This window comes from Durotheca rogersii (assembly GCF_024521655.1).
Source record: "Durotheca rogersii strain YMJ 92031201 chromosome Unknown GGS23scaffold_12, whole genome shotgun sequence".
Classification (NCBI taxonomy): domain Eukaryota; kingdom Fungi; phylum Ascomycota; class Sordariomycetes; order Xylariales; family Xylariaceae; genus Durotheca; species Durotheca rogersii.
This window is the reverse complement of record NW_026251243.1, coordinates 358,360-375,739: the sequence shown is the minus strand read 5'-3', so window position 1 is coordinate 375,739 and position 17,380 is coordinate 358,360. Positions and strand designations below refer to the sequence as shown.

At 55.7% G+C, this 17,380-nt stretch overlaps 6 protein-coding genes across 6 annotated transcripts; 3 read left to right on the top strand and 3 right to left on the bottom strand.

Annotated features, from left to right (window-relative positions):
- Positions 1 to 15: 15 nt before the first annotated feature.
- GGS23DRAFT_605506 (fungal-specific transcription factor domain-containing protein) lies at positions 16 to 2,895 on the top strand (the record flags this gene model as incomplete). The annotated part of the gene is made up of 5 exons (XM_051519763.1): positions 16 to 137; positions 233 to 1,289; positions 1,353 to 1,412; positions 1,479 to 2,603; positions 2,737 to 2,895. 5 exons carry the CDS (start codon positions 16 to 18, stop codon positions 2,893 to 2,895), a joined length of 2,523 nt encoding a protein of 840 aa, XP_051371289.1.
- A 2,644-nt stretch (positions 2,896 to 5,539) lies between these two features.
- Positions 5,540 to 6,172, bottom strand: GGS23DRAFT_597377 (uncharacterized protein; the record flags this gene model as incomplete). Its single annotated transcript, XM_051518617.1, has 1 exon — positions 5,540 to 6,172. One exon carries the CDS (start codon positions 6,170 to 6,172, stop codon positions 5,540 to 5,542), a length of 633 nt encoding a protein of 210 aa, XP_051371288.1.
- Positions 6,173 to 8,067: 1,895 nt separating this feature from the next.
- Positions 8,068 to 9,205, top strand: GGS23DRAFT_82594 (Sm-like ribonucleoprotein). The gene is made up of 3 exons (XM_051521316.1): positions 8,068 to 8,289; positions 8,484 to 8,560; positions 8,739 to 9,205. The coding sequence occupies exons 1-3, from the start codon at positions 8,262 to 8,264 to the stop codon at positions 8,931 to 8,933; spliced, it is 300 nt and encodes a 99-aa protein (XP_051371287.1). The 5' UTR covers positions 8,068 to 8,261; the 3' UTR covers positions 8,934 to 9,205.
- Positions 9,205 to 11,016, bottom strand: GGS23DRAFT_82716 (nucleoside hydrolase). The gene is made up of 3 exons (XM_051521317.1): positions 10,666 to 11,016; positions 10,534 to 10,568; positions 9,205 to 10,427 (listed from the first exon to the last, which is right to left on the bottom strand). Exons 1-3 carry the CDS (start codon positions 10,916 to 10,918, stop codon positions 9,450 to 9,452), a joined length of 1,266 nt encoding a protein of 421 aa, XP_051371286.1. The 5' UTR covers positions 10,919 to 11,016; the 3' UTR covers positions 9,205 to 9,449.
- A 1,283-nt stretch (positions 11,017 to 12,299) lies between these two features.
- GGS23DRAFT_570864 (uncharacterized protein) lies at positions 12,300 to 13,466 on the bottom strand. The gene is made up of 2 exons (XM_051516538.1): positions 13,334 to 13,466; positions 12,300 to 13,269 (listed from the first exon to the last, which is right to left on the bottom strand). The coding sequence occupies exon 2, from the start codon at positions 13,179 to 13,181 to the stop codon at positions 12,762 to 12,764; it is 420 nt and encodes a 139-aa protein (XP_051371285.1). The 5' UTR covers positions 13,182 to 13,269; positions 13,334 to 13,466; the 3' UTR covers positions 12,300 to 12,761.
- A 1,194-nt stretch (positions 13,467 to 14,660) lies between these two features.
- Positions 14,661 to 16,350, top strand: GGS23DRAFT_82537 (uncharacterized protein). The gene is made up of 2 exons (XM_051521315.1): positions 14,661 to 16,245; positions 16,326 to 16,350. The coding sequence occupies exon 1, from the start codon at positions 14,761 to 14,763 to the stop codon at positions 15,994 to 15,996; it is 1,236 nt and encodes a 411-aa protein (XP_051371284.1). The 5' UTR covers positions 14,661 to 14,760; the 3' UTR covers positions 15,997 to 16,245; positions 16,326 to 16,350.
- Positions 16,351 to 17,380: the final 1,030 nt, after the last annotated feature.

Genomic DNA, 17,380 nt, shown 5'->3' with positions numbered 1-17,380 from the left:
GTTTGAAGGGGAAAAATGACCCCCACACCTCCATCTGCTACGACATCATCCTCGGGCCATTCGCCCGAGGAGCAGTTCAGGGTCGTTCGTCGCAGAAATCGGGTGCCGCTCAGCTGCTATCCGTGCCGGACGAGAAAGTAAGTCAAGTCGCCCTTGAACATACCCGTTCTGGTTCCCTAATCCAATTGGTTTGCAGTTCTCTCTGATGCGGCGTCGCTGACCTGCTGAACAGGTTGAAATGCAATAGGGGAACTCCGAGCTGTGAGAACTGCATCAAACGTGGCGATACACAATCCTGCGTTTACGCGGCTCCGACAAGCCGGAGGAAAAACCAAAGTAGTGCTGGAGCTTCTTCAAGCCCCGATGACATGCAGAATCGTATTGACCGTCTAGAAGGTTTAGTTCTGAGCCTCATGCATGGTGGAGCCAATATCGAGATACCTTCCACATCAAATGCCGCTGCCCCGGCAGCCCTATCGAGTACAGATAGCTCCTCTGCCCACGTCGAACGAGAAGACGACGGTGCTATGAGGGATGATGCCGGCGGCGATGACAGCGACGTGGACGACGGTCTGGCTACCTCGTTAGGTGTGCTCAAAGTCGATGCAGACAAGGGCAAATCTATGTATATCGGGCAAGAGCACTGGCACACGCTCCTGGCCGACATAAGCGAAGTAAAGAACTTCTATATTTCTCATAAGAAGGATCTCGAAAACAGTTACCAGAGAGTCATGTCTTCGAAGCCTGCGACCGCCCGGGATTCCCCCATCTTCTTATTATCTGCTCCGCTAGCTACGGAAGCCGAGCTGAGAGCAGAACTGCCCTCGAGAACTGCCATTATGGCGCTGGTCTCGAGGTATTTTAACTCGTTAGATACCGCCGCTAGCGTCGTTCACGGGCCTACGTTTCAGCATCAGCTACGGAATCACTGGCTAGACCCGTCCAAGTCGAGTATCATGTGGATAGGGTTACTTTATGCCATGTTATGCCTTGCAATGCTTAGCTACCACAAAGTCGGGGACGAACCCCCTGAGTGGAAGGGCAGGTCTCTGGAACTTGCGGCGGAGTATCGACTGCGAACGGTACAATGTCTGATAGCCGCCGATTACACTAAGCCAGTCGAATACACAGTAGAAACTCTGCTGCTTTACTTATTTGGGGAGTATTCCTCGCGCTGGGATGCAGATCTTTCGCTCTGGATCATCGCGGGAATCATCACGAGGCTTGCCTTCCGTATGGGCTACCACAGAGATTCAGACTGGTTCAAGTCCATCACACCATTTCAAGGGGTACGGCAACAGTAAAATTCGGTTGATACCAAAATAGGCACCACTTCGCTAACACCGCAGCAGGAAATGCGCCGAAGGACTTGGGCCCTGCTACGCATGGCCGACGTTGTATTTTCATACCAGGTAAGCTACCGATAGATAGGGGCGTTGTTGGGAACCTCCCGACTGCGAATACTGACCTTCCCCAAGGTATCCTTGCCGACAATGATCTACGAGCACGACACCGATACAAAGCTGCCGCACAACTTGTTCGACGAGGAATTCGGAACCAACACCAAGGTCCTCCCGCCATCTAGGCCCATGACAGAGCCGACCCCGATCGCTTATATGATCGGCAAGACAAAGCTGTGTATCGAATTTGGCAACATCCTCCAGGCAGTTACACGAGTAGGCAAGCAAGTGAGCTACGACGAGATCTTGCTCCACGATGGGAAACTTCGCGAGATCATGGACGAATTCCCGCGGCATCTGAAGCTCCAACCGCTGGAAGGATCACACGACCCCGTAACTCTCATCATTGCGAGATTCAACTTGAACATACTTTACCAAAAGGTCATGTGCATGTTGCACAGGAAACACATGATACGTGCTCGGCAGAATCCGCGGTATGCCCATTCCCGCCGTAGCGCGATCGAAGCCTCGCTCGAAATCTTGGGACATCTAAGAACGATCTACCGAGAGTGCCAGCCGCATGGCCGGCTTCGATCCATGAAGTGGTACGTTTCGTCAACGTCGAGAGACACGCTGCTTCCCACGATGCTGGTCATACTAGACCTCCACCATGACTACACTGCGGTCGCCTCCGGTGCCCGGCAGGACTCGCAGACCGCGTCTTTCTGGACGCTTGAGCAACGGCAGGAAATGATCAAAACCCTCGAAAGCGTCTCGGAGATATGGAGGTCGCTAGCGCACGAATCGGTGGAGGCCTACAAGGCAGCAAGTATTCTCCAAATCATGTTGGAAAAGCTCAAGAATCCTCGAGCGGTGCCGAGCAGCACAGATGCGTCGGAAGCGCAGCCAGAGAACCTCTTCACGACTTTTGGAACGGAATTAATTCCCGAGCATTCGGCGGCCATGACTCTCGATATGCTCTCAAAAGGGTTGACGCCCACTTATCAGTCTCCCGGTGGAACGAACTACCCGAACGTAGAACTCGGCGCCGAAGCCGGAACCACGGCCGAAACCGGTCTCACACCTGAGTTTCAACTACCCGAGAGCTATCCTGGTCCTATCAACAACGCCGCGTCACCGTTCACGATGTTCACGACGTTTGGAGGCGGAGGCAATATGGCGATAGACCATAACTTTGACTGGGTACGCACCTTGACTCTCCAAAATTACACCTCCACCTATATCCCTTCCCTATTCTCTCGATGGCAGAAAAATGTTGAGTCCATAAACGAGGAGGCAGGATAGGAGATGCACTAACGCCGCGGGCGCGCGATAGGATGCATTCGAGAACTACGCACAGACTGCGACCTGGGGACCGGACCAGACATCGTTCCAGTTCTTTGCGGGCAATGTTGACCAGCAGTCACAGCAGGGGTCATCGGACGGTTCCTTCACCTTCCTCAACCCCAGCACGCCCGGCCCATCCGGCCCATAGTTGGCGATTCCGTCGAACGTGCGGGTGATGACCGACGGAGAGCCTTGCTCCCCTGATTTGTCTGTCCATCTACCTCGCAGGTTGTCGCGGTGTGTGGCGCAGGCTTTGGAAAGAAGGATCGACACGGCGTGATGCTCGGGTGTAAGAGCCTAATAAGAAATGCAGACGGCAAGGCCGTCGCGAGATCTGAGGAGTCTGAGTTTTGTGCCAGTGCGGTAGGATGGTGGACAGGTATGCCCCAGCTGTCGCAAGGTAGGATGTCTGTCTGTCCGTCTAGCAGACAGATATCTCGCCAGGGCCGGCTGTTCACGAGACGGCCCTTGCTCAGAGGGTCTTTGGGACTTGCGGGAGGATCCGCCTCCCTCCAGACTAGGTGCCCCGTTCTCGGGTCTCCCCGTCGATCGTCGTCCGTCATCCTAGATGCACCGTTTGGGGTAAGAAGAAAAGAAGGAAAGGAAACAGAAAAGAGACGGGAAGAGGAGAAGAAAGGAAAAGGACAGGGAGGAAGGGTGAGATAAGAAGCAGGCGGAGTGGGGAGAAGATAAGGAAGAAGAGCAGGAAAGTGTGTACGAACTTGGTCACAGACGCGGGTCTGGACTCGGACGCGGAGATGCAAAGTCCAGGATGGACGGACTTAAAATATTCCCCAAAACAGTGGATTCTCCCCTCCTCACCTACCCTGAAATTGCCTTAACGCCGTGCCGCGTATGTACTCTGCATCCGTCCATCCACACAGGTACCTCTGCATGGAGTAGGTAGGTAGGTATGTAGGTTCACGGAGATAAGGCAAGCTAAGGACGCGAATGGGGGGGGGAGACGATGGTATAACTTAGGGAAAGCAGGCATTCGTGCATACACATGTGCACTAGCCCGAGCCTGTTACCTTGGGAAGTTGGGTGGTGGGCATTTCTGCTTGTGAGCGGAGAGGGAAGGGGGAGAAGCGTTAAGTAAGTGAGTTTCTCTCGATGGGGATCTAAAGGTTCCAGCAGGTTCAGAGGGGTATGATAGATCAATGTGTAAAGTAAGTAGGTAGACCACGTATTGCACACGTGGAGGCATGTTGTATGTAAGTGTGTAGAACAACAGAAGAGAAAAGGAAAGGAAAACACCCAAGTTCCAACCCCTCAGAAGGCTCACCGGTTCCTCGGAGTTTGCTATGCGTTGCAGGAGTGGTGGTGGAGATCTTAGGGGATAGCCATGTTCGGACATAGCAAATCGATGTCTTGCCTCTTCCAGCCTCCGGCTCGGCTGGCTGGCTGCCTAGTACGCACATCCTACCACAATGTACAATACATACCCACCTACATACCCATACACACCGTGGCCCCTACGTGGGGGGTTATAAATAACACTTGCGATTTCGCGTCCTCTTGAGGTTGGGGACCCCGCCGCGAGCGAGCTTACGTGAGACCCGAGACAGGCGAGGGAGGACGAGCGTGTCCGTCGATCGGGAGCACGAGGAGAAACCGGGGCTGGGGAGGACGGCGGGCTGAAAGGGCTGCGTGGACGACGACGAGTGGACGGAGAGATGTGGTATATTGGTGGTGGCGGCGGGAAGGGGGAGGGGAAGACGTAGCGACGCGAGACGGCAGAGAAAAACAAAAAAGGGGGGGGGGGGGATGGGAACCGGGATGATCGTGAGTGAGTACTAACGAGGATGCATATACACGTACTAGGAGTGAGTATCCCCGCGCGCGAGGTCCCGACGGGTGGAAAGAATACCTATAGCTAGGCGGCTGCCTGCCTCGAAGGGGACGGGGAGACGCAGCGCAGAGGTTTGACATAGACTGCCCGACAGAGAGAGAGTGTGTATGAACCCCGTTAATGAACCTGAGCACGACGTGAGACAGGGCGGAGTCGGCGTCGCCGGAGATAGATTGGCAGACCCCGGATGAGGAGGATTCGATAGGGCTTAACCTAGGCCAGATAGATGCGTGCGCGCGCATGTGGACAGACCCTCGCCCGATAGCCGCACCCTGGCAGGGGGACGGATGCCGTGCCCTCCCTCGGCGCCAACCTTCCACGCACAGGAGCTGCAGACGACGAGATGCGTCGATCGCAGTACGACGCCGAGGGGCGCCACCGGGGAATCAATTGGCTTGGCGAGCAGTTGCGGCGTCATCCGTGCAGAGGGGGATATCAGGTGGTGATAGCATCGCACCCACTCGAAAGCACACAGTAAGAAAGATGGGAGCATTGAGGTAGAAATTAAGGGGGAATATAAATATATTCACGCCTCAGAACTCGATCTCGATGGAGAAAATGCAACGAATTGTAGCTATATACAAGCAGAATAGAAGTCAACAATGGCAAACAATTCGCGACCCAGGTGTCCCGCCGCCATTACAATGCAACACGAGTAATGCTCGCAGGTAACGCCGCTATGCGAAAAGAAACTTGTGTATGTCCCACCCCGGAAAGAAAAATAAGAAACCTCTCGCTCGCTGTGCCGTACAGTGTATGCGTCATCTTCGTAGTTGTCGTCGTGATAACTCGTCCGCGTTGTCCTCGTCTTTTTTGTCTACTTTGCCCGACACACGTGTTGCTTTCTCCCGCGAGAGAGAAAGATGAACAGGGGTAAGAATTCTTTAAAAAGAAAGAAAAAAAAACAAGGGGGAGCAAGGAGACGCTTCGGGGTATCCGCTTAGATACCGAAGGCCTGCTTGGCGCGGGTCCAGTAGGCCTGGCGGTCGCCGTCGAGGCCGACGCCGACGCAGGCCATGTAGGCGGCGAAGGACGCGTCCGAGCCGGACTTGAGGCCCTCGACGACGTCGCTGCCGCACTGGGTGGTGAGGAACCAGGCGCCGCTGCCGAAGTTGTACTTGTCGTCGGCGAGCAGGTCGAGAATCTCGTTCTTCTGGGCGTCGGGCGCGTCGGCGCTGACGCCCGACACCTGGCCCGCGAGCTCGGAGATGGACTGGGCGTAGAGGATGTTGAAGGGGAACATCTGCATGTTGGAGGTGCCCTGGCCGGGGCGGCCGGGGAACACGTTGTGCTTGAACTTGAAGTCGACCGACTCGAAGGCCGACAGCGCGAGCACGCCGGCGATCTGGCCGGGCGAGGTGAGGCCGTATTTCGCCATGGCCTCGATCAGGAACGGCGCGGCCTGGTCGGCCGTGCGGCAGTCCGGCGTGCCATCGCAAGAGGCGGAGCCGGGAGCGATCTCGGCGATGATGGCGGCGGCGGTCTTGCCCTGGCGGGCCTGGAGCTGGGCGGGAGCGGCAAGGGCTTGGCCGGCCAGGAGGACGGCAGCGGCGGAAGCAACTTGGACCTTCATGGTGATGGTGGTTGTCAGGGTTTGTTTTGGTGGTGGTGGCGGTGTTGTTGATGGGAGTAGATGGAGACTGGCTCTTTGAAATCGTTTGACTTTTCTTCAACCTGCGAAGAAGAAGAAGAAGAAGAAGAAATGATCGGCACTCGATATATAAACCAGGGCTCGATCTGACAATGCTCGCGCGTGCAATTTAGCCTCGACGTAGTGGCTTTGTGTGCTGGGTCATGAAAATAGAATGAACGTTGAAAGAAACCGCTGGGGCTCTGGTTAAAAAAGAATGTGAGTATTGATTGTGGAATCAAAAGGGTGGACCTCTTGTGATGAAGTGGAAAAGAACGAATTGTTGCCAGACACGACGAATGAAAGACTGAAGAGTTAAGAATCGAGGAGCTGATGTGTGTGTGTGAACGGGTCTCATCTCATAAGGGAGGACAAGCCCAGATTTATATCAGGTGGCCGGTACGGGAACAAAGCCGCATTGTCTCGTCACGCCTACTCATCCGGACGACTCAGGTGGCTACAAGCCCTCGGCAAATCCTCCTCTACTACGTTCCCATCCCTCGCCATAGGCTACCTTAAACTCCCTTAGGCGCGAAGGCCCATCCCGAAGGGCGGCCGGTCTATCGAAGGGAAGCCCCTGAGCGGGCTTATTGGTGAGCGCAAGGAATCCCGATGGCCTTGCTTCCACACCGCGGCCTTACCCGATTGTGCTAGGACGAGAGAGGCGGTGATGTGCAAGACCAGCCAGTCGGAGACAATCAGAGACAGCCAGAGCCAACCAGAGGTAGGGGTTGGCGGAGGTGGCCAATCACGCTGACAAGAAGCCGACGAGCTGGGACAATCGAAACGGCCACAGACGCTTGTTGGTAGTGTTTCACCGCCGATCCCTCAGGTTGAGTGGCCCTCCGTGTCAGCTTCCGGTCTGGGACCGGCGACAGCTACGTCAACGATGCCCATCAGGCAACAACATATGTCCGGCAATTTGGCCCATCGCGCCAATTTCGCAAAAAAGGGAAGCCTCTCAGAAGCAGAGACGGGCTACGGGGTCCGTACTAGCCAGTGGCCACAGGACGGTAGATGGAGTGTAGTCGGTCGGTCGAGGTCTAAGTAGCGCCCACTCATAGGTACTACGGACGTTTGTATGGACGTATAGTACGACGTACTCATAGAAACGATTGGGATCGCACAGGAAACCCCTGAAGCTCAGCCCCCCAACAGCAATGAGGAACAGCGAATAATGGAAGAAATTAAGGGCGGGTTTGCGAGGCAACGTTGGGCCATGGTCGGGCCTCGAAATAACAGTAAATCCGGCGCTGGGATGAGATAGGTAGGTAGAGAGGCCAGCAGCACGTCGAGCGGGTGGATGCCTAATTTTCTCGGAGCTATAATAAGTTGCCAACATACACGAACGCGGTATCGAATACGCTGTTTCAGTTGAGTCTAGTAATGCTATAAAAACACTGCGACAAGTGGATATGGGGATCGGGGAGGAATCGAGGTTATGTAATGTCACGCCCTCCTGAAGGCAGGTTACATTGTCGGGACGACTGCTAACGTTGGGCGCCTACAGGCAGGCGACCATCCAGGTGGGAAGACCATCGCTTGCCCGTCAGCACCAGCCACATATGACAGAAGTACTGTCTATGTACTTAGCCTGGTTCCGAGATCCCGCCCAGATTTCAAGTACTACCTAGGTACTGCCATGCCAGTCTACCAGGTACCTCCTGAGATCTGTGGCTCAAGCTTTTCTAGGTACCGTTTCCATTTTGCATCCATTTTTAGCTACCTCATCGCTGCTATCGTCGTTGGGTCGCCAGGGGTCGTTCTCAACCCCGTCCGTGTGTCGCATCCGCCAAAGAAGAAGAAAAGCTTCTGCTATCGTCACCGCTTCGATGTCCGAGCCGCAATACCTCCGCCTCGACTAATCTCGATACCTATCTATTAGCGGCTGCGTAGCCGAACCACGGCTGCCCCGCAAATATCCTCCTCCTCCTCCTCCTCCTCCTCAGCCCCCTCGAAACCTCGCGGATCTCCCTCCCGTTTCGACATCGTCGTCCTCGTCGTCGTCCCACGCTCGACCGTCGACAGCACCATGTCGAACCTCGGTTCGTACATTAATAGTAAGTCGCCCCAGCGCCCCGCAGTGGCCCTCGTCTTGCCTACCTTCTTCCCCTCCCTAGCTCGATCCGTATAGCTGCGCGACATGTATACGGTAGCTTTGGAAGGGAGCGAAGGGGAGGTAGAGGTGGGGAGGGAGGGGGCAAGGCCTGCAAAGCCTACAAGCGTGAAACTTCGCCTGACAATCCGATATTAGAAAAGGTCCTGGTCATAACGGCCGACTCCCGAACGTTAGTGGGGAACCTCTTAAGCTGCGACCAACTGACGAACTTGGTGAGTGGAACGAGCGCAACCGTCGTCCTCGTCGTCGTCGCTTCCCCTCCTCCGTCTCTTCTTCCGTCCCCCCCTCCTCAGCTCCCCGGCTCCCTACCCCCGTTCGAACGATGATTCGAGCCCCCCCTCTCTCTCCGGCCGAACTACATCCCTAACGCGCGTCTCGTCGAACTCGCAGGTTCTCGGACAGACGGTCGAGCGCGTTATCCGCACGCCCGACGACAGCGAGCCGTCGACCGAGGTGCCGCTGGGCCTCTACCTCGTCCGGGGCGACAACGTGTGCGTGGTGGGCTTGGTGGACGGGCCGCTCGACGAAAGCATCAACTGGCAGGAGGTGAAGGGGTCGGCCATCGGCGGCATCAAGCATATATAGGACGGACGGACGGACGGTATCGCTCATCTAGTGCCATGACCGACTACCGCCATTACTATAACCACCTCTCGTCCTTCTCGCCCTTCTACCGTTACTACGATGGCCAGAGTCGCTTAGCAGCTTCTCGAAGCCGGGGGAGAACGAAAAGATGGGAGGAAGAATGGATTGCATACGGGTACGGCGTTTGAGGATAAGAGTGGACGAAAAATTGCATTTATGTGAGGAGAGAGGGGATGTTCTTTTGGGAGTTCTACTACATCTCAATAGGGTAGGTATGCTCCGATCAAATATGATACCATATTTTGCGTGCTGCTGACGCCTTTCTCTCCCCTGTCTTCCTCCGTCATCATCGCCACCGTTATTAATTTCTACAACCCGCCGTCTTCATCCTACCGCAAATTACGTGACCCTCTAAAAAGGCGCCCGCGTTCTTCAATTTCGCTAACTACGTGACCATCGGATATATAACACATCTCCTATTCCCTCCTCTCTCTCCTCCAGCTTTCTGCCTCAGTTTTATTCTCCTTTAGGGTTGTCCGATGAGGGTAAGGCCTCCCTCTCCCGCCCGAACAGCCGCTCCATTAGGTACGGCGCGAAGACGTCGTAGCCAGGGCTGGTGACGTAGCGGTTAATGCGGTTGCCGCGCGAGAAGCTGAGCCAAGAGTACTTATCGCCAGGGATCTCGGGGTGAGTGGGGTCGAGGGCGCGCGCACGACCGCGACGGTCGCGGATGTGCATGCCGTGGGTCCACTGGCCCGAGCACTCGACGCGGATGTCCTCGGGGCTGCCGGGGGCGAGCCTCCAGGCGGAGTCGGCCCCGTTCGAGGTCAGCATGTACCAGACGGTGAGGGGGTCGTGTAGCGAGAGGCCGGGCTCCTCGCCCGAGTCGCCGACGATGCGCCGGATCTGGCGGAAGATGCCGCCCATGAACGATTCGACCCAGGTCGCGAGCGGGCTGCCGGCGGCGAGCGGCGCCGCGATCCGCGCGTCGAAGTAGCTCACGTTGAGCAGATGCGGCGTCGTGATGTCGAGCGGGAACAGGCTCAGGTTGAGGGTGCGGGGCAGGGACTCGGGGTAGGGCGGCAGCGGGGCCACGGCGGCGGCGACAGGCGTAGGGGGCATGGTGAAGCTCGGTACGGAGGAGGTGAGGGCGAAGACGCGAGCGGCGGCGACGGGATCCGCGTAGGTGTTGAACTCGGCGACGGGGGTCACGTTGCCGGGGACCTCGACGGCACCGCCCATGACGGCGACCTCGCGCACGCGGAGGAAGGTCTCGGGGTCCTCGGAAGCGGCGAGCGCGAGGTTCGTTAGCGGGCCGAGCACGCAGATCGAGACGGTGTCGGCTGGCTCCTCGCGCAGGATGCGCAGGATCTCGCGGTGCGCCGGCGCGCGCGACGCCGTAAAGTACTTGCAGTACAGCGGCAGGCTCTCCTCGGCCGGGGCCCCTTCTTCGAAGAGCGTCTCCCAGGTGTCGTCCGGCGATAGGTGGGGGTGCTTTACCGCGCGAGGTCAGGTTAGTCAGTCTCTCAAGCTGCTAAGATTGTTAGGTGGGTTGGGGGGGGGGGGGGGGGGGGGGGGCGCGGCGGGGAGCTTGACGTACGGCTTCATGAACGCCGTGTAAGCCGTCAGCTCCATCTATGTCGCGGATGATCCACCTAGCGCGTTAGCTGACCCCTTTCTCGTCGCTTCGACAAGGGACGTAAAGGAGTGCCAGGTCACGGCCGAGACTCACGGAAGCCGTCGGCCTTGAGGACGCCGTCCTCGAGGGCGTGGGCGGGCCCGATGGCGACGACAGGCTTGTAGGTACGCAGAGCCTCGAAGCCGAGGGGCAGGCCGCGGGCGCGGCGCCACTCCATCTCGTGGTCGAGCACGTGGAACATGGCGACCACGTTGCGCACGCAGGCCTCCCGCGCCACGTTGCCGTACGTCGCGGCGATCAGCAGCACCTGCAGCTCGTCCGGCGAGGAGGCCAGGGCCAAGAGCATGGCCAGGACGTCGTCCGCGCCTGCGAACGCACATGGGTGGGTTAGAACGGGCCTTCGTTGTGTGCGTACGCGGGTGTGTGCCTCATCGGCAGCTGTGGCCGGGTCTTGACGAACCTGGATCGGTATCTATGATGATCTTTCTCGGAGCCATGGCTGCGCGACCGTGAGCTTAACGTCGAGTCTCGTCCTGGGGGGTGTCAGCTGCGTGCTTGCGGGCCTGCGTGTGTTCCTCGTCTCTCGGTCTCTATGCGCTCAGGCGGTGGAGGCTTACTTATCTAGGCCGTCGAGGGGTTTCGCTCCGAAGTTCAAGATGGGGGAGAAAAAAGAAAGATGCCTCCTGCTAACGGGATCCAGCTACACCGCAAACCCGCGGCTGCTGCAGACAGGTTTGTTAGGGCCGTGATTCGGTATGGCATTGAATAGTAGGTACTTTTTCGTATCCGCTGGCTGCGCGTGTGTGACCTGCGAGACCTGGCCGTCGGTCACCTGCGAGACCCGGATCTGCGCGAGTCCTCCGGCGTGGAGCGCGGGCTGCGCTACGTCGTATGTACCGTCGTACCCAAGCCTGCAACCCCCGCACCCCTCCGCCCTCGCACCCCCCTCGCCTCCTTTTTGATAAGGCGAGACAATCGACACCAAAACCCGGCTTACGTAAGGGGTCATCGCGATGGGGGTTGTGTTGGTAGCGGGATGTGCTGGCTAGAAACTGAACTGCGTAGGTAGCTAGCTAGTCCTACACAGCACCTCGTGAGAGAGAACATGACAAATGGCCAACCGTCTATTGGGCTATACTAGAGGCTTGGTGGCATCGGAAGACCTGCCGGCGAGCGAAATAGCAAATGGAGAAGCGCGCTGGCCACCCAGATATATATCGGTATGCCCACGTTTCAGCTGCTGGGGGGAGGCGACTTAGTTAGGCGAGATCGGCGAATACCTTATCTAACCTTGCCTATTTGCTGTCGCTGTTTTCTGTCTAAGCGAAGAGCCTCAACTAGGTTCTCAGCGATCGAGAGCGGCGGTAGAGGCGACATGTCCGAAGGTATTGTGTGTCTTGTGACTGGCTCGCGCCCCGGCTGAGAAGTTAAGTAGTAGTATAAGTGTCTATCTTCACAGGGCGGAATTAAATGAACACGGATACTAGACGTAGGCGTGCCAAGTTGTGATACAGATAGGTAGGTTCCAAGTTACTAGTATCGCTACCTAAAATCGCGAGGGATGAGCTGGAGCCGAGCATGGCCGACCAGGTGGTATCCCCATTTCGCGACAAGCAAACCCGATAGCCTCGGGATTCTTAATAAACTCGTCTCTCTGTTGATGACTTGGTTGGTGTCACGTAAAGATGTTAGAGACACGTCCTTTGTAACACGGGAGTCGGTGCACGGGGATGGCGCATCGAGTCCCAACTAGAGGAAGCATTTTAACGGCTTTAGCTATTTGACGCGAAATCCTAGGCCTGCCGCGAGTAGCGATGAGAAAGAATGTAGGTTGTCTTCACGTACCGACTCGCCTCCGTATCAAACCCAAGCGGGCGCGGGAGCGTATGCGAATATAAAGTAGGGAGGTACGCGCTTACCGGCATCATACATAGCAATGCTGCGTGTCTGAGTAAGGAAGCCGAGAAATATATACCCAAGGCACATACAGACATGGCCTGCGTTACATCCATGGGCATATGCATAGGTATATGTGTGGAAGCCAAGGACCGAATCTTCTCGCCTGTCGCGATGTATCTTGTGTTAATGCTGGGTAATAAGTCGAGCGGAAAGGTTCGTAGCTCCGACCACAGCCGCTAATACGAATAGGAGGGCTATTACGTAACGTAGCATCGTTGGGATCATCTCCATCAAAAGGGGGAAATATAATTTAGCAAATCTTGAAGTAAGAGATTCTGGATCGAATTGCCCCGGTGCCAGCCAAGCAGGGTGACGACGACGAGCTTTACGAATGGCCGACAGGTAATAATGCTTGATATGTGGCAACGTTGAAGAGTGATTAATATTGCCTGGGCATCTATACACGGGCTATCGCGATCTCGGCACCCGCTGCACGACGGCGGTTTTTCACCAACCGAAACCCGGAGAGTCGATATAACAACCCATATGTGTGCACACAAGCTGTGGTTCTGAGTGGGATGCCGCAATTTGTTGCGAATCACGCCAGACTTGTGTTGAATGCTGGCTACACGCTCGGCCCCAGTGTCATCTTTCCATTCTGCTGCCAAGCGAGTCAGAATGGGAAGCAAGAAACCCGAACACCCAGCCATTGTTGCTGCGTACTACGCGAAGCAGCGCGGGACAGAGCAGAACAGGGCGGATCGGAGATGGGGATGGGTGGGATGGATTGGATGCCCGGTTAGGGGGTTTTTCTATGCACCGAGCCATAGAACCGAAGCGGAGGCTAACCTGCTTCTCCTAGGTACCCACATATTCCAGCGGGTGGCACACTAATACGCCTTTAAAACTGAGGTACCTGCAGGATATATGTACCTAAGAGGGGAGGAGGTAGGTAGGTAGGGTAGTAGGGGTAGAGGCAGGTACCAGGCAGGTACGTACCTGGAGAAGAGGGAGAAAAGTAGAAGGCAACTGGAGATTTATACGCGAAATACGTGCTAACGGCCTAAGTAGAATGAATTATCAAAAGCTACCACATAGGCACGTATTAATCTATGTATATTCTATATAGGTAGTTAGCCTATTACGTATCTTTATCTATATCTGCGTAGGTACCTCTCAGGAGGTAATTATTCTCTACCCACCTCTAGGTAGGTAGGTACTTATGCTTTAGTCCTTACCTTAGGTACCTAGGTACCTAGAGGGAGGTACGTATGTGCTCGTGGTAGCATTGCAGGTAAGCGCAACGGGATTTATAATGCCTACCTAGTCATAAACACCATGCAGGTGCTACAGAGAGAGGAGGTGGGAGGTGGGAGGTACTTAAGGTACCTAAGTACATAACCCTCTTACTGGAATACGAAACGTATTATAAGCAACTAACCAGCATAGACCGGTTTTGAGGTACATCCCAGGTGTACCCGGTACGGAGTTTGGACAGCTGTACCACTTCGACCCCCTTAAACTGATAACCTTCTACTTCCAGACTTTCGTATTGGTCAAAGCCCATTCCGATTGGCTCGGCGCTGTTAATGACAGCACAACCTCTTATCCCAAGGTAAGCCCATTCTGTTCTGTCTCATCCCATCCATCCACCCATTCCATTCCTCTACCTATCTCACCAAATCACCCGTCCACCTATCTGTCCATTCATTCATTAACCCCCCCCCCCTCCGATGCTTGCGATCGCCTTACCACTGACCATCTCTGCTATATCCATCACATCAACCATCTCCGAGGCAGTCCGATTGCACCGGGCAATCCTCATCTCCTCTTCCTTCCAACTCCCCACTCCCACTGTGTACATCCTATGATCCGGAATCCTCTTTTTTTCCCTCTTCTTCGTACAAATTACCACCAGCCAACCAGCCAATCTCCGGACTCGGCTTCGACACATCGCCTGCCTTTGGCCCTCGGCCTTGGATTTCACCTGGTCGAGGACGCGGAGGGCGATTGGAGGGCGATTGGAGCACGATCTCTCCCATCCGCTGTCCGACTCCCCCATCCTCTTTTTTGCACGCCCTGTGCCTGAGAACACGTAACGGGGCACAGAGCACGAGGCAGGACGCGCACCTCGCACCTCCGGCCATTTCGATATCTACACTCCACTCTTGGGGGCACTCTGTGCGTGCCACCATCGCGTCAACCTCCCCTAGTCCGTCGTCCATCTGGCACCGGCCCCAGTGGTGATTCAGCTATCATAACGGACCCGTTCTGAAACCTCGGCCCACCATGGACCATTCCTCCGATCACTCGACCCTCACCACTATTGGCGGATGGGCAGTCTTGCTCGGGCTGGGTGTAGCCCTCTGGTACTCAAGTCAGCAGAAGCAGAAGAAAGCAACCGACCGTTACGGTTCTGCCCCGAAGCAGTCTGGAAAACAGGCTAGCACTGACTCGGTTGGTGATGCTAAGAAGACAGAAAAACCTACAAAACCAAAGCCCAAAGCACCTACGAGTCCAACTAGCGAAGCTTTCACATCGAGTGTCGAGTACAATCGAGAAGAGGACGAAGCTGCCGGTCGCAAAGCCGACCGAGAATTTGCCCGTCAATTGTCCAATGTCCACACCGGAACCAAGTTCAATAACAAGAAGTCGGACGAGAAGAAGCAAAAGTCCATCAAGCAGTCCAAGGCCCAAGAACTCCCTGATGAGAAGAAGGCTTCTGCTCCCTCTTCCCACGCGGACGATGCCGATGACGACTTGTCCCCGCAAATTTCCCCTGTCGTCGGAGCCGCCGACGAACATGGTGTAGCTGACATGCTAGAGCCTCTTCCTTCCGGTCCTACCGTTCTACGTCTTACCGATGTCGATGCTAAGAAGCCCAAGGAGCGAAAGCAGAAGGCACCTGAGGTTGTCGAGACGAAGAAACAACGCCAAAACCGAAAGAAGGTCGAGGCTGCCAAGGCTGCCCGAGAAGAGGATGAGAAGGAACGCAAGGTCAAGATGGAGCAGCAACGACGAACTGCTCGCATCGCCGAGGGACGAGCTGCCAAGGACGGATCATCCTTCATGGCCAACACCGAGAATGCCTGGAATGGAAACAAGAAGGCTTCTTCTGACAGCAAGGATGTCGTGCAGCCGTTAGATACGTTCGAGCAACAACGTAATGTCAAGCCAGTCAAACAGAACACGTCGAACGGTGCTACGACTGCTAAAGACAAGAAGTCTGACGAATGGGTGGCCGGCATACCTTCTGAGGAGGAGCAGATGGAGATGATCCGACAGGAAGACTCGTGGAGCGAAGTCAAGACTAAGAAGAAGGGCAAGAAGAAGGAAGCCCCCGGCGAGACGTCAGCCCCGTCGGTTCCGGCCACGAATGGTACCGGCGGCGCACCGGCTGCCAAGGCTTCGGTCCCGGTTAACGGCACCAACAAGAAGCCCATCACCAGCAACTCTTCTTTTGCCGCTCTCACTCCCGAGGAGACGGAGGATAATGAGGAAGTCGAGCAGGAGTGGGATGTGTAGTCGGCTGACGGACGCACTTGGCCGTGAACGTGGTCCGGTTCACCTCTTTTCTCCTTATAAATTATTTGCTCTCGCCGGCGCGAAGCAATGCACACCATCCACCGTCGTCCCCCCCCCGGACCCGGTGGTCGACCTCGACATTGTACATTACCCTCCACGGATCATTCCTACGAATACATGGACGTTGAGCATCCCTCCGTCCTCCCACCCCACACGTAAAAAGTACGGCTTGGACTTTGGATTGGGCAAGTAATGGGTTTGCCTTTTCTTTTCTATTTTTACCCCCTCAGGTGTGCCATACCAACCTAGTCGCCTATCACGGGTACTAGGTTACCTTGACGTTTCTCCACCCCGCGGTCAGTCTCGACGAGAAGGCCGTCTTGCTTCACTTTATACAAATTCGACGTCAAATATAAGGTCGCTCCTATGTGGCCACGAGAGATATCTGCTAGTTCGGCGTCCACCGACAGCAAATAGATACGAGATTTTTCCTTCGATTCCTAATTGGTAGTTCGTAGCAGGTCAGAACAGCTCAGCTACCCTTTCTTGTTTTTCTCCTTTTCCACCGTCCGTCTGTGTCAGCCATGTCCCACTGCCCCCCCCCCCCCCCTCTCTCTTACTCCTGCGATGATGAGAACACCTGAATTTTTGAGACGCGTTGTTTTTTTTGCTTTCGACGGACCAAAGTATGAATTACTAGGCAGCGGGGTTATAGCGCGGTGGAAGGTGACCGGACCGGTTGCGAGAGGAAATGGGAAATTCTCTGAAGGTCTTCTGTTACGGCCACATCATCGCCGCCGATACCAGCCGCCGCTGTTGTCGTCTTCTCCACCGTCGCAGCCCACTTCCGGACACATGAGTGTACAGCAGGAGTGGCTACAGGTATGCAGGTATACTGGCAATGGAGCAGATATGTACTACAGTCTCGGCCTCGGAATGAAAATAGAATTTAGGAAAAAAAAAACAAAGCGTCCGCATCCAAGACTCGATGATCGAAGATGACAAAGTATCTGCGGTAGACGTAACAATGATAGCGACAGGAGGACGCGCGGGGTTCGTCAATGTCGACCGAGCGTCGCCTCCTCCGTGTACTGTCCCTCCCTGACGGGCGGATATGTTACCTAGCCTCCTAGTCGTAGGCCAGACTGGTGTGGGGCACGCATTTCTGCCCCCAAGCGCGCAGATGGGACAGCGTGGTGTATGTCGGCGGCGCAGGTATGTAGGTATATGTATGCGCGTACGCGCCGTTCCCGAGCACAGCCCCCCCCCTTTCTTTTTTTCGTTGTCTTCTTACATACCTACGTACCTACATGATACGTGCGTACAGACGTAGGTACAGGTAGCACATCGTGTATGCGCATATCCACCCGTCTACCCGCGCACG